Raw genomic sequence first — 12,187 nt, forward strand, 5'->3', positions numbered from 1 at the left:
AGAGACACACACTCCCTCAAACACACACGTACAGGATTCACGTGCCCTGGATCCGGAATTGTTCCGGGTGTGCCGGTCATAGAGCTCCCCCTGTTGACCAGAAACGAGACTGTTGCGCGGGACCGAGCGGTCAGCGTAGCGCCGCTAGCCAATAGGACGGCTTGGAGGCTATGTAGGTCATAGGGCCATTGTTTACCCAGGCTACGCTCCGAGGTGATGCTAACCCACACGCATGTACAAATAAATACACGCGTTTAAAAAATTATAGTTAGACAACCATCATAACACCCCCGTCATACAGTCCTGTTTCCAAGCGGGCGCCCATTAATGCAGAGAGGATAGGATGAACTAAGGGTGTTGACAGGCTAAATCAACAGTTGTGAATTAATCTGGGTAGCTATGAATAACCGACATATTGATGTGTAGAGATACATCCCCCGCCGAGGCTGTCACTGTGTGCGATGCAGTGTGTGTGTGTGTGTGTATATTTATGAGAGAGAGAGAGAGAGAGAGAGAGAGAGAGAGAGAGAGAGAGAGAGAGAGAGAGAGAGAGAGAGAGAGAGTCTTTTTGCTGAGAGTGACAGGGAGTGAGGGGCTAACTAGACTAAGACAACGGTGCAGGCTGAGAGCATTGTGCTCTGTGGAGGGCCTGGGGGGCCAGAGTGGGCCCCAGAGCTCTTCAGAGATCCTACACAGGACTCATTTAGGAGTCCACACACATACCCACACGCACACAGGCACACACACACACACACACACACACACCCACACACACACACACACACACACGGGCACACAGGCGCGCACACACACACACATACATACATAGATGCTCACACACATGCAGGCGATGAGTAGCACTGTCCAATGCAAAAAATAAGGAGTGCTTTGACTGTACTCAAACAATGTGGGTTAGTGTCATTGTCAGTGTATTAACTACACAGTTATGGAAATTATTTGGTGATTATTTGAAAGAGGCCGATAAAATTATTAAACCAAGAAATGGCCCTGGAGATGTCCACAAAAGAAAAAAATGATCTTGAAATTCAATAGTGAAAAGAGCCAATAGTTCATGGCTTATTTTACTACTTTTACTTCCTTTTGAAGTCCTTTTTTACAAGTTGAGTTGTTCCTTTTTGTCCGGACAACAAAATATTAAAATATTTCCAGATGGAGTGTGGAATTGAAGGAAAAATGGTTAATGAAGCTACAGTTGATATTAATCCAACAACACACCAACCCACACTCACATACCGACCCCCCCCCCACACACACACACACCCACACACACAATGCTAGCATCCCATCAGCCTTCTACCCATACACCCAACCAACGTCACAACCAAGCTAAGGCTGCATCCCTCGCACCCCACAGAGAGGATCCAGGGTCTTCCACTCACGTATCTCTGTGCGATCTGGTGCCTTTCGTAGGGGTTGTCCAGCGCGTTGACCGACAGGTCCGAGATGGAGACGGCGGAGGTGGCGGTGAGGGTGACCAGGAGAACCAGAACGCCCGCCCCGTCCTCCAGGGGGAGGTCCAGTTTGTGGGTCCGCTCCCGGGCCAGGGTGGACAGATCTATGGTGCACCTGAACACACACAGAAACACACCTGTAGTTACACACGTTCAAAGTAGGACTGTCAAGCGATTAAAAAATTAATCTAATTAATTACAGGCTCTGTGATTAAATAATCTAAATTAATCGCATACTTACATTTTTCCGAGAAAGTATTAAAAAATGTATTTAATTCAAATAAATTACGGCAGATAAGTGATTCAATGAATAATAGACATAGACTTTGAAATTCAATGCCTCTTTTATTTAAAACATGTCTTTCATCAACATACGGTGCATTTTAAGATCAAATTAATAACATTTCCATCTCACTCAAGATTCAACGCATCTCGGTCGAGTGTGGCTTGACGAGGCTGCCTGCTAGCGCCAGCTTCAGGGGCTGTGACAGCTCGTACCTACCAAATGTTTTGCGTTGAGGTGATATTCAAGGGTTGATGAACTCCGGTAATGGGAAAATTCCTTACTACAGAGATTGCAGATAACGGGGTTCCTATCTACAGTTCCGTCTGGGAGTTTAAACTTGAACTTTTCGTTCACGGGCCGAGCAGCGACTTCTCCTCCATTTTGTTTCAACGCAAATGACGCACCGTACAGTAAGTACAGGTCTATGGTGCACCTGAACACACACATCAACACACCTAGTAGTTACACACGTTCAAAGACATGTACAAGTTTAGAAACATTTAAAGGGATGCAAAAAACATAGAATAATCACATCACAGAGGGATGTACCAACTACACACCTATGGAATATACTGTTAAAGTATATAAATGGTCCAATGTGTAAAAGATAGTAGCAACTAGCGGTGAGGAAGCAGATTGTAACAATGCCGCCCCACCACACCCCTCCCTTTGCAAGGACTCAGCAACATGTGTCTCAGGAGGTAGAGTGCGTTGGCTGGTAACCGGAAGGTTGCTAATTCGTCCCCAGCTCCTCCTAGCTGATTATCGAGTAGCCTCCCGACGAACTGGCTGTGGCCTTGTGTGATTGACACCGCCATCGGTGTGCGATTGTGTGCATGAATGGGTGAATGTTAGGCAATTTTGAAAAGCGCTTTGAGTGGGCACTGGTTAGAAAGCGCTGTATAAATGCAGTCCATTTGCGAAGGTGGCCTGTATTGTGTAAGGTGCCAGTAGGTACTTCCAAAAAAATGTCATTGTAGAAAAGCAGAAAAGGGTCAAGTGATAAGGTTGCTTGATAGATTTATAAATTGTTTGTAGTTATTTATTCAGTAAATGTTCAACTTTAGGTTATAGTTACAAATGAAGGTCTTTTAACATGGAACGCGATTAATTGTTGCAATTTTTTCCTACGTCATGGCTTAAGCCTGCGAATTAATCAGTTTAACCAATCATAAGCAGATATCTTTGTCAAGTCGCCACGGTCACTGTATATGTTATACATTTTGTAGGTCATGGTGGAGGTAACAGCCTTTCAAGTTCATCATCACACTCGTATTGCTTCCATAGTGGTGAACTACATACATAGACCTAGAATTATTGCTCTCTGTTATATTTATTGATCATCCATCTCAGTCGGCGCTACAAGCCAATGTCAACTGCACTGTGGAACGTGAAAACAGGTCTCTTATAAAAACAAATGGGGTGCAGTAGTGCTGCAACAGTTTTGTTTTGGATACCAACTTTCTACAAATGATTTATATCCTACTTTAAGTTATTAAACAGGGAAAACAACCTCAAAAACTAGCATATCCACTACATTGATGTATTAAAGAATGCAGAGTCCATTATAATAATCCCCCTCATGCGAACACTGCCATTCGCTACACTATCTTACACTTGGATTAGTCGGCGAAAGTCCATTCTAATTTAATCCTCTCAATACACAGGATATTATAAGTGTCCTTGGATAGGACACTCTTAATATACCGCCACAGTGTGTGTGAAGATGTGTGGAGCTCCATCTGGCCAGCGGTTGATTTGGATTTTTGTGTCTGAGTAAGAGGTTCAGCCTCTCCTCATAATGCCACGGTGTGGCACATTTCACAGCATTTCCCATTATAATGTTCATTTAGTACAAAAGTACCAAAAAAAGTATCACAAATAGGTTGCAGCAATGGCGATGAAACGCCCTCATGAAAGAGGACCCTCTCTATATGGCTCATTCTAAGGAAATGAAAACAAGAGGATTCTTAACTTTATGGGATAATACACTTATTAAAACATAACTCTGCCAAGCCGGTTCTGCAAGGTGCCACTAAATACTACACACTGTACCTTTAATATACAGCTTAAAGTCAATCTATAAACTCGGTCATAGAAAGATTACGGTTATTGGATTTTAGGGGGTTGGTCTGAATCCTCCCCACCTCACTGTTTTGATTGTACTTTTTCAAAGACATAACTAAGAAATGTACTTACAAACTACAGAGAGAAAGGGAGAGAGAGAGAGAGAGAGAGAGAGAGAGAGAGAGAGAGAGAGAGAGAGAGAGAGAGAGAGAGAGAGAGAGAGAGAGAGAGAGAGAGAGAGAGAGAGAGAATTCTGAGAGACCAGTGTGATAGGATGGTATTCGCGTGGGCCGTAGCTACATAGTGCACACAAGAGCCCGACACTCCCGTATGTTTTAGTTAAGAGAGTTAAGATGGACGGGGGGCCCTGCCTACCTGCCCATGAAGTCGTCCCTCCGGCCCTGGTCCCGGTCCCAGACGGTGATGTCTATGTAGCCACCCTGCTCTTCGTACAGGTGGAAGTCAAACTGCTCCCTCCACTGGGGGTTCAGGCACTTAGCTAAAACCTACAGCAGGGAGATAATACAGAAGCACATGATTAGACGGATTAATCTTAATGCTTGGGTGGATGAATGGATAAATTAATTAATTAATACAATTACAAAAGAATATTAAAGTTGCAGTACGTAAACTTTCACTGAGCTCGTAGCTTAAAGTTATCTGGACAAATCTGTTGTCAGTGCGGATCGATAGTGATTGAAATAATGTTATTAACAAAATCGCATCTTATAACTTATCAATTCCACAAATAAAAAAGGCTGGCCATGAATTTTACTACTGATATTCCCAAAACCCCGCCCACTCACTCTAGCCAGCCAGCCAGGCTAATTCTATAGGTTTCCCTCGAGCTAACGGGAGGGGAACAAGCTTCACATTATGACTTTAATTAAAAAAATGTATGTTAATTCTGCATTTCAATGTGTATGTGAACACTTTAAACATTAAAAACATCTAATAAGTTGCAAGGATTCAGACTCATATTTAAGTTCATTATCACGTTACCCATTTACAAATATAAAGGAGCAAATTACACAAATAAATTAGTGCACAACGACATTAGATCAATTATTTGAGAATAATGTTTGGTCATATTTGTTTGTGGTGTCTATTAAAGAACGATTTTCAGTCCTTTATGAACGATTCAAATAGAAGTGACCAAATCATTCCTACAACTGAGGTTTTTCCTTTTTCGTCCCGGTTGTATCCCAGACAGAGGGGATTCTGGGTACCTTGCTCTTGTACTTCTGGTGGCCCATGCGGAAGCGGACGTAGGGGTCGCTCTGCCCGTTGTCGTCCATGGCCTTGAGGCGGCGCCCTTCGATCAGACCAATGTTCACGATGCCGCGCCACAGCTGGGACTTCTTGTGCACGTCTGAGAGACGCATGCTCTGGTTCTGTAACACGCCCACACACAAACACACACACACCCACACACACATCCACACACCACAAACACACACAAACGTGTAGACAAACACACCCACGTACACACACACACACACACACACACACACACACACACACACACACACACACACACACACACACACACAGACAAACAGAAACACAACAACAACAAACAAACAAACAAACAAACAGACAACAAATTAAATTGCTGTTGATCGGTGCTGCATTGACACACAGTGTAGAATGAGTGTATGCAGATGCTGGTGACAGTTGGGTCACTTGGGTCGGAGCAGGGCAGGGGAGAGGAGCCACAGAGGCACAGAGTAGACCAAAGAACCTATCAGCACTCGGCTGAGACACAGGCAGTGCGGCCACCATGAGACCTACATCTGTATGATAAGCTACAAACGCAAACTCATGTAGGCCTACTTTACTTTTGCCTTACTTAATAAGTAGGAACTATTGTTGAAATAAAATTGTTGTTTTTTTTCTCATCAGGTCCCGATGCCTCGTCTACGAATGGTGAACTAAGGGGGGGAAATCTAACCACTTAGCATCCACTCAACCAGGTGATTATGTGTCGTTTTAACACGTACTTTGACGTCGATCTGCATTGCTGAACTAAGACGTACTGGAGTTTCAGGCTATCGTGTGCTGAATGTGCAGACCACACGAATACCATCGTCTCTCTCTCTCCCTCTCTCTCTCTGAAAACATTATTGGAATTGCTCGTTTTTTTTGTTTGTTTGTTCTTGCAAGCGAATCCCATTAAACTCTGAGCAAACCCTGCCTCCCCAACATGCTCCTTTGATCTGTCGACGGAGCCTCTTCATTTCCATTCTCCAGACATTAAACAATGGGAGGGAAATGGCACCCCGCGATCCCGCCACGCGCCCACCCGGCAGGCCTGTCCAACCCTCCTGTGTCTTCTGTGTTCAGCCGCCGCCGCTAGTGCAGTATGCTAATGTCGGCGGCGCGGTTGAGTGCGGCTCCTCGAGCGGGGAGCCCTAATTATTATTGTTCTGTAGCTCCAACTGCCTTATTAGCGGATGCTGTGCAGCCGGACGCGCTGGAGTGGGAGCGGCGGAGAGCTGGAGCCGCGCTCTGCCAAGGTGCGGCGGGGGAGAACCGGAGACCGAGAGAGAGATGATCAAAAGGACTGCGAGTCTTTAGTTGCTCTAGAAAACAACAACTGTTCAACAACTTGTTTATTTTAACGGCTGTATAAAAAAAATCTATAAAACGTCCTGGTGGTGTTTGGTGTTAATCGGAGGAAACCCATCGGATAAAAAAAAGCACGATTTAACGGTATGGACGAAAAAGTTAGGAGGTCTTCACTTAGAATATATGAGAACAAATATTTCACTCAAGTAAGGCAGCTGTTTGTTAAAGTATCTTCTAATATCTTGGTTAATGTGGGGGAGTGGAGGGTTATTTAGCGCGCAAGCTAATTCCCAAGCTACGACCCGGGTGGCCCAGTTTGAGAGCTTCAAAGACGCGGTGTGAAGAAGTGCGTTGCGCCGCGCGCCAAACTCCTTCCACACACTTAAATTGATGTTTCTGTCTAAGCGGAACTCAATAACCTCTTTCACTCGTGATTAAGCAGCAACATTCTCTCCAACAGAGATCGACTGTGAAGTGTGATAAACAGCATGCATTTGAAATGTGTTCTTGTTTATTTTCTCACTTGGCGAGTGATTAGAAAATGATTAAAAACACCACTAGGAACCACTCCTAAAAACCCTTTCAACCTACTTTTGGGGCAGGTTTATAAAACAAAGGAATATTTGAGTCAATTGCCAGCGATAAAAGGAAGATGTGCCACATGAATGCGATAGTAAGATGAAGCAGACCCATACCAGCATGCACACCAATCAGCCAACCAGGGCATGGTCAACCAATGAAAGCAAAATGTGCCGATAAGCAACAGAAAAGAGAACATAGACCCATGAACACCAAAGAGCCTCGCTGTAGCATGTACAACGTCAGCCAAGAAATGGAAAAGGAGAAAAACAGAGGAAATGTGAAGGGAGTAAAAAACGCATGAACTCACTGGAGAGGATGGGAAGCAGAAGGAATAAAAAAGACCCCGATATTGTACCAAATCAGGGATAGGGGGACACCAGGGTGGGGGATGGAGAGGGCGTGACACTATAGTCAGACATGACGGAGAAGTGGACGGGCGGGAGCAGGTAGAATGAGGTCAAGGTGGAGAGGAGTAAGGTGGAACGTTTATTCTTTTTTTTACCTTACTGGACCGTTTCCAACTTTTCCCCGTGAGCATGGTCTGTGAACGAGACAAAGCAGTTACAGAGCCGCCAAGCACCCTCCCCAACCCCCGCGTTGGACCCTCAGGTGGACAACAGGTGGGGGGTGGGGGGGGGTCAAAGGTCAGCCAGGGGACAGGGGCTTGACCTCCCCCCCACGTGGGTTAGAGACTGCTTGGAGATGCTCTTTCATCATGCAGTGTGGATCGAAGCAAAGGATGTTGTCAGGAGCCCTTCTGTTGTGAGTGTGAGCATCTTGGCATCATGTGGGCCAAGATGCTCAGCCTCTGACACACTCAAACAGGGATGAATATATTTCTACTGCAAATGTGAACATTTATGCATACACCTGTACTATGTGAGGGATTCGTATTTATATTGTTCATTCAAACTATTGCATGATCTCCATTTCCTGACACATGACCAATAGGTTTCACAACTACACACATAACAGATGGCAGACACAAGTCCCACATCTCCAGTTCCACTTCTTGCCAGTAGGTGGCGGTGAAGAGCGGTATCCAAATGGCACCAATCTAGGCGTCTACTTTAGTTGATATTCTTTTTGCACAGTTGGGAGGGATCCAAAGTGATGCTTAACCTAAAAAGAGTTTACTTGTTCTGTCAAATGTGGACTCTCTGTACCACAGCTGCGAATAAGCAGCGCAATGAAGACATCAGATCAAAAGGAATGCAACGTCTCCCCCCAGACTCTGCCTTGTTCTGCACAAACCGTGCAGGGGGCCAATTAAGAAAACAAATAATTGAACAGAAATAAATACAACTGTGAAACGACCGAGCGGATCCGCGCGGTAACGAGGAAACCTAATTAGTAAGCTGGACCCCTTTGAATGTGGAACACATGTGTTTACTGAGTGAGAGTGTGCGTGTGTTTGTCTGTGTGTGTGGGTCTGTGTGGGTGTATGGGTGCGTGTGGGTGTTTCTGTTTGTGTTTCTGTGTGTGTGTGTGTTTGTGTGTGTGTGTGTGTGTGTGTGTTTGTGGGTTTCTGTGTGTGTGTGTGTGTGTGTGTGTGTGTGTGTGTGTGAGTGTGTGTGTGTGTGTGTGATTGTGTGTTTGTTTGTGTGTGTGTCTGCCGGTCTGTCTCTGTGCGTGTGCATATGTCTGTGTAGGTCTTAGAGACATGACGCACATCTTTGCAGGGATGCGTGTTTTCCCATCCACGTCACATTCCCGTGAACGAAGGGGGGGGCCGTAAAGTGTTTCCAAGCACAAACACACATGAACCGTCAAAACAAATCTGGCAAAACGGGAGCACGAGAGAGTCTGCTGCTCTGCTCCACAGAATACGTTGATAAGAACGTATCCATACGATAAAGACGCTGCAAAATCCTTCAAATGTACTGCTGAAAGGCAGCCGCTGTATCCCAGCCCACTGAAAACACTTTGACCTCGCCCGGGGAACGTTCACTTTATTCTCATGTCGGGCTGTCGGACTCAAATCAAAAATCTACGCACGACCTGCCAGCGATGACTTCTTCTGGGTTCTGGGAAGGTCGCCCGGCCTGGCGTCTGAATGTCGGCCATCGACGGCTAAAGGGGCGTGTCCTATCTCAGTCGTGGATCAACGCAGAGGGGCTCAACGGAGTAGTGGGATTTGGGCTTCATGGTGTGAATGTGTGTGTGTGTGTGTGTGTTTAGGTGTGCGTATGAGTGTGTGTTTGTGTGTGTGTGTGTGTATGTGTGTTAAGGTGTGTGTGTGTGTGTGTGTGTGTGTGCGTGTGTGTGTGTCTTGTGCGTGTGTTTAGGTCTGCGAGTGTGTGTGTGTGTCTGTGTGTGTGTGTGTGTGTGTGTGTGTGTGTGTGTATGAGCGCGCGTGTGTGTGTGTGTGTGTGTGTGTTTAGGTATGCGTGTGTGTGTATGTGCGTGTGTGTGTGTGTGTGTGCGTATTTACGCATGCATGTGTGTTGTTGTAAGTGTGTGTGTGTGTGTTTCTGGAAAAGTGTGTGTGTGCGTATGTTTGTGGGTGTGTTTGTGGGTGGCTGGTAGTGGAGATGGTGATCCCGTGGTCTTTTGTCACTCCTGCTCAAGAAACCCAAAGCCTCGATGGAACAGTTCATCTAACGTTTGTAAGGAATTTGAGATTTACTACTTTTTGGTTTGGCCGAGAGCCTGAGACCAACTCTGCCAAATGGTTAAGAGGATTGTGAAATAAACAAAGGAGAGATAATGTAACAGCAGCATATATAATATATAAATGATATATAGATATATTCTCCCTTACGGTTTCTCGAATGTCCCCATCTTTTGGTGACAGAGTGATGCCCAGATCGATGGTGCCAAGGTCTTGGTCAGGGTACTGTGGGTCCCCGAGGTCAAGGGTCAAGTCAAGGATCCTGTTGTTTGGGAGGTACAGTTCATGAGCATAAGTCCTACTGAAGTATACTTGAAATGAATATCTGTATATGGTGTAATTTGTTAAATAAATCATTTGCTCTTTGTGATAATTATTCTTTTTTCAAAACAGACACAGTTAACACTCATAGTCTTATTGGAATTGCATTAATAAAATACGATAAAATGTGCATTTGTCTCCAAGTAATTGATGTAGATAACCAAATGTGTATTGTCATCACCAACCACATGGTGGCAGTATAGCGCAAACCTTCAATACAAAAAGGAACGAAAGTACTGTATTTTTCCTGGCACAGACAGCAAGAAAGAGCAGAGGAGGAGAGGACCTTTGATGTTCCAGGGACTCCAGGTGGACCTGTGCTGAGCCCATGAAGTCATCTTGAAAGCCAAAGTCGTAGTCAAAAACCTACAGAGGGTACAGAGCAGAGAGGATTAAAGCATGCATTATATTTAATAGTGGAGCCATGGATGCAGCTAAGAATCAAACAAAGACACGTGTTGTTATGAATCAAAGGGTATAACTATTGCTGTTTCTGATTGTCTGTTGAAGTGGAAGACAAATGAAAGTGTCCCATCATTTGTTGATCTTTGTTCCGTAGGAACACACAAGCTGTAATAAAGAGTGTTTGTTTATTTATGTGTGTTGTCTATTCTTGTGTGTTGTGTCCTCTTCCTGTCTGAGCCATCCACTCCTGACCAATACAGGAGCCGTCCATCACTGAAACCTGCGGTCCGTCTCCATCCCGACGGACCCCAGACGTCCGGTAACGGAGACCCCCCCCTTGGGGACCCACTTGGGACCAGGACCCAGGACCGGACAGTGTCGTCCAGAGCAGACGTCCAGCTCCTCCTACCTTGACGTACAGCGGCTCCCTCAGCGTCTCCACCAGGAGGCTGACCCTCTCGTCCCACACCGGGTTGAGGTTCTTGAAGATGGTCTTGCTCTTGAACACCTCCTTCCCCCCGATCTTGAACTTCACGTACGGGTCGCTGGTTCCTGAGGGACGCGGAGCCGGGGTTAAGGTCCTTCTGTTCTTTGTTTCACTTCCTATTCAACGCTCTTAGTTCATGTGACACATGTACCGAGAAGTGCTCAGACCAATACAAATACTTTACGTAAAACCTGGTAAGGTGTTATTCACTATTTAGCAGACACTTTTATCCAAAGAGACTTAATGCCAATTAGGAGCCGGTATGGGTTCCACATATTGCAAGAGGATGCCTGCATATCGGCTGCAGGCGGGCACTAGGGATTAAACCCAGTACATGGAGGGGGTCAAACGGCCTAATCACTTGGGGACCCTGCCACAGTCCACCGAGCTCGCACTACACGGCAGCCCCGACACCAGGACACAGGCTGGGGGTGTAAAAATATGCTTAATTGTAGGAATCTTGGTTACAGTGAGAGCTGGTGTTATCGCCATATGTCATAGCACTTCCTGGGTATTTCCCTGTGTTCCAATACCCATACAACCATACTATTAAGTATGCCAGAAAAAGATTGAGTATGTCCCAATATGTAGGATGGAAAATGCAAAATGCCAAAAATACCAGGATGTTGCGCGAGATCCGGTCACATTTCGCAGTATGCGAGACAGCATGCTTTAGGCTCTTCAGACACACAGTCCTCAGTGCACCAGAAGATACGTTACATCGACAGAACCCGCAAAGGTGAATGTGTGGCACTACAGCTGTGCTAGTCAGTGAAATCACCTGTAGCATGTCCCATTTGTATGCATACTCTGTGCAGCAGTGCATACTCTGTAAGGGTAGCTGCAGTAGGTTCAACAAGTTAAAATAAAAAGTATGTGATTTGGAACGCAGCTCATGTGTTCAGCCCAGCTCCGAACCTCACCCTCACCCTCACCCAGCCCCAGAGTCCAATCAGTCTGACTGCGGCCATATGAGGCTGCTAAAACCATCAACCACAACCACACCTAACCCAAACCCTAACCCACTTCACCCCACCACACTACCTTGAGATAACATTTTGATTAAGAATTCCACTATATTTTAGTTATGATTTGAAAAATGTAACCATTTCTCTAATGAATGTGGGCCTTAGCATTGTGGTAATTAGACAGACTTTGAACTGTGCAGCCACAGGAGAAAGTTATAGCCTTCACTGGCACGCTATTCTAATTAAAGCTTACCTCCCTTGAATTCTACTTTCATTTATCACACTATTTATCTGGAAAGCGAAATCATCACACACAAACCCGCACGCACGCACGCACGCACACACGCACACACGCACACACACACACACACACACACACACACACACACACACACACACACACACACACACACA

At 45.5% G+C, this 12,187-nt stretch overlaps 1 protein-coding gene across 8 annotated transcripts in view; it reads right to left on the minus strand.

Moving 5' to 3' along the window:
• mctp1a (multiple C2 domains, transmembrane 1a) overlaps positions 1-12,187 on the minus strand; it is a 131,443-nt gene that overhangs the window by 70,518 nt on the left and 48,738 nt on the right. For 7 of the 8 annotated variants that reach the window (XM_030359767.1, XM_030359765.1, XM_030359768.1 and 4 more), the window contains exons 3-9: positions 10,728-10,870; positions 10,200-10,279; positions 9,743-9,854; positions 7,481-7,519; positions 5,055-5,219; positions 4,201-4,331; positions 1,401-1,587 (exon numbers count right to left, since the gene is read on the minus strand). In XM_030359767.1, the coding sequence (XP_030215627.1) occupies positions 1,401-1,587; positions 4,201-4,331; positions 5,055-5,219; positions 7,481-7,519; positions 9,743-9,854; positions 10,200-10,279; positions 10,728-10,870 (857 nt within the window). The remainder of the gene's footprint in view (positions 1-1,400; positions 1,588-4,200; positions 4,332-5,054; positions 5,220-7,480; positions 7,520-9,742; positions 9,855-10,199; positions 10,280-10,727; positions 10,871-12,187) is intronic. The other variant, XM_030359766.1, reaches the window with a different exon arrangement.

This window comes from Gadus morhua, chromosome 6 (assembly GCF_902167405.1).
Source record: "Gadus morhua chromosome 6, gadMor3.0, whole genome shotgun sequence".
NCBI classification, from domain to species: domain Eukaryota; kingdom Metazoa; phylum Chordata; class Actinopteri; order Gadiformes; family Gadidae; genus Gadus; species Gadus morhua.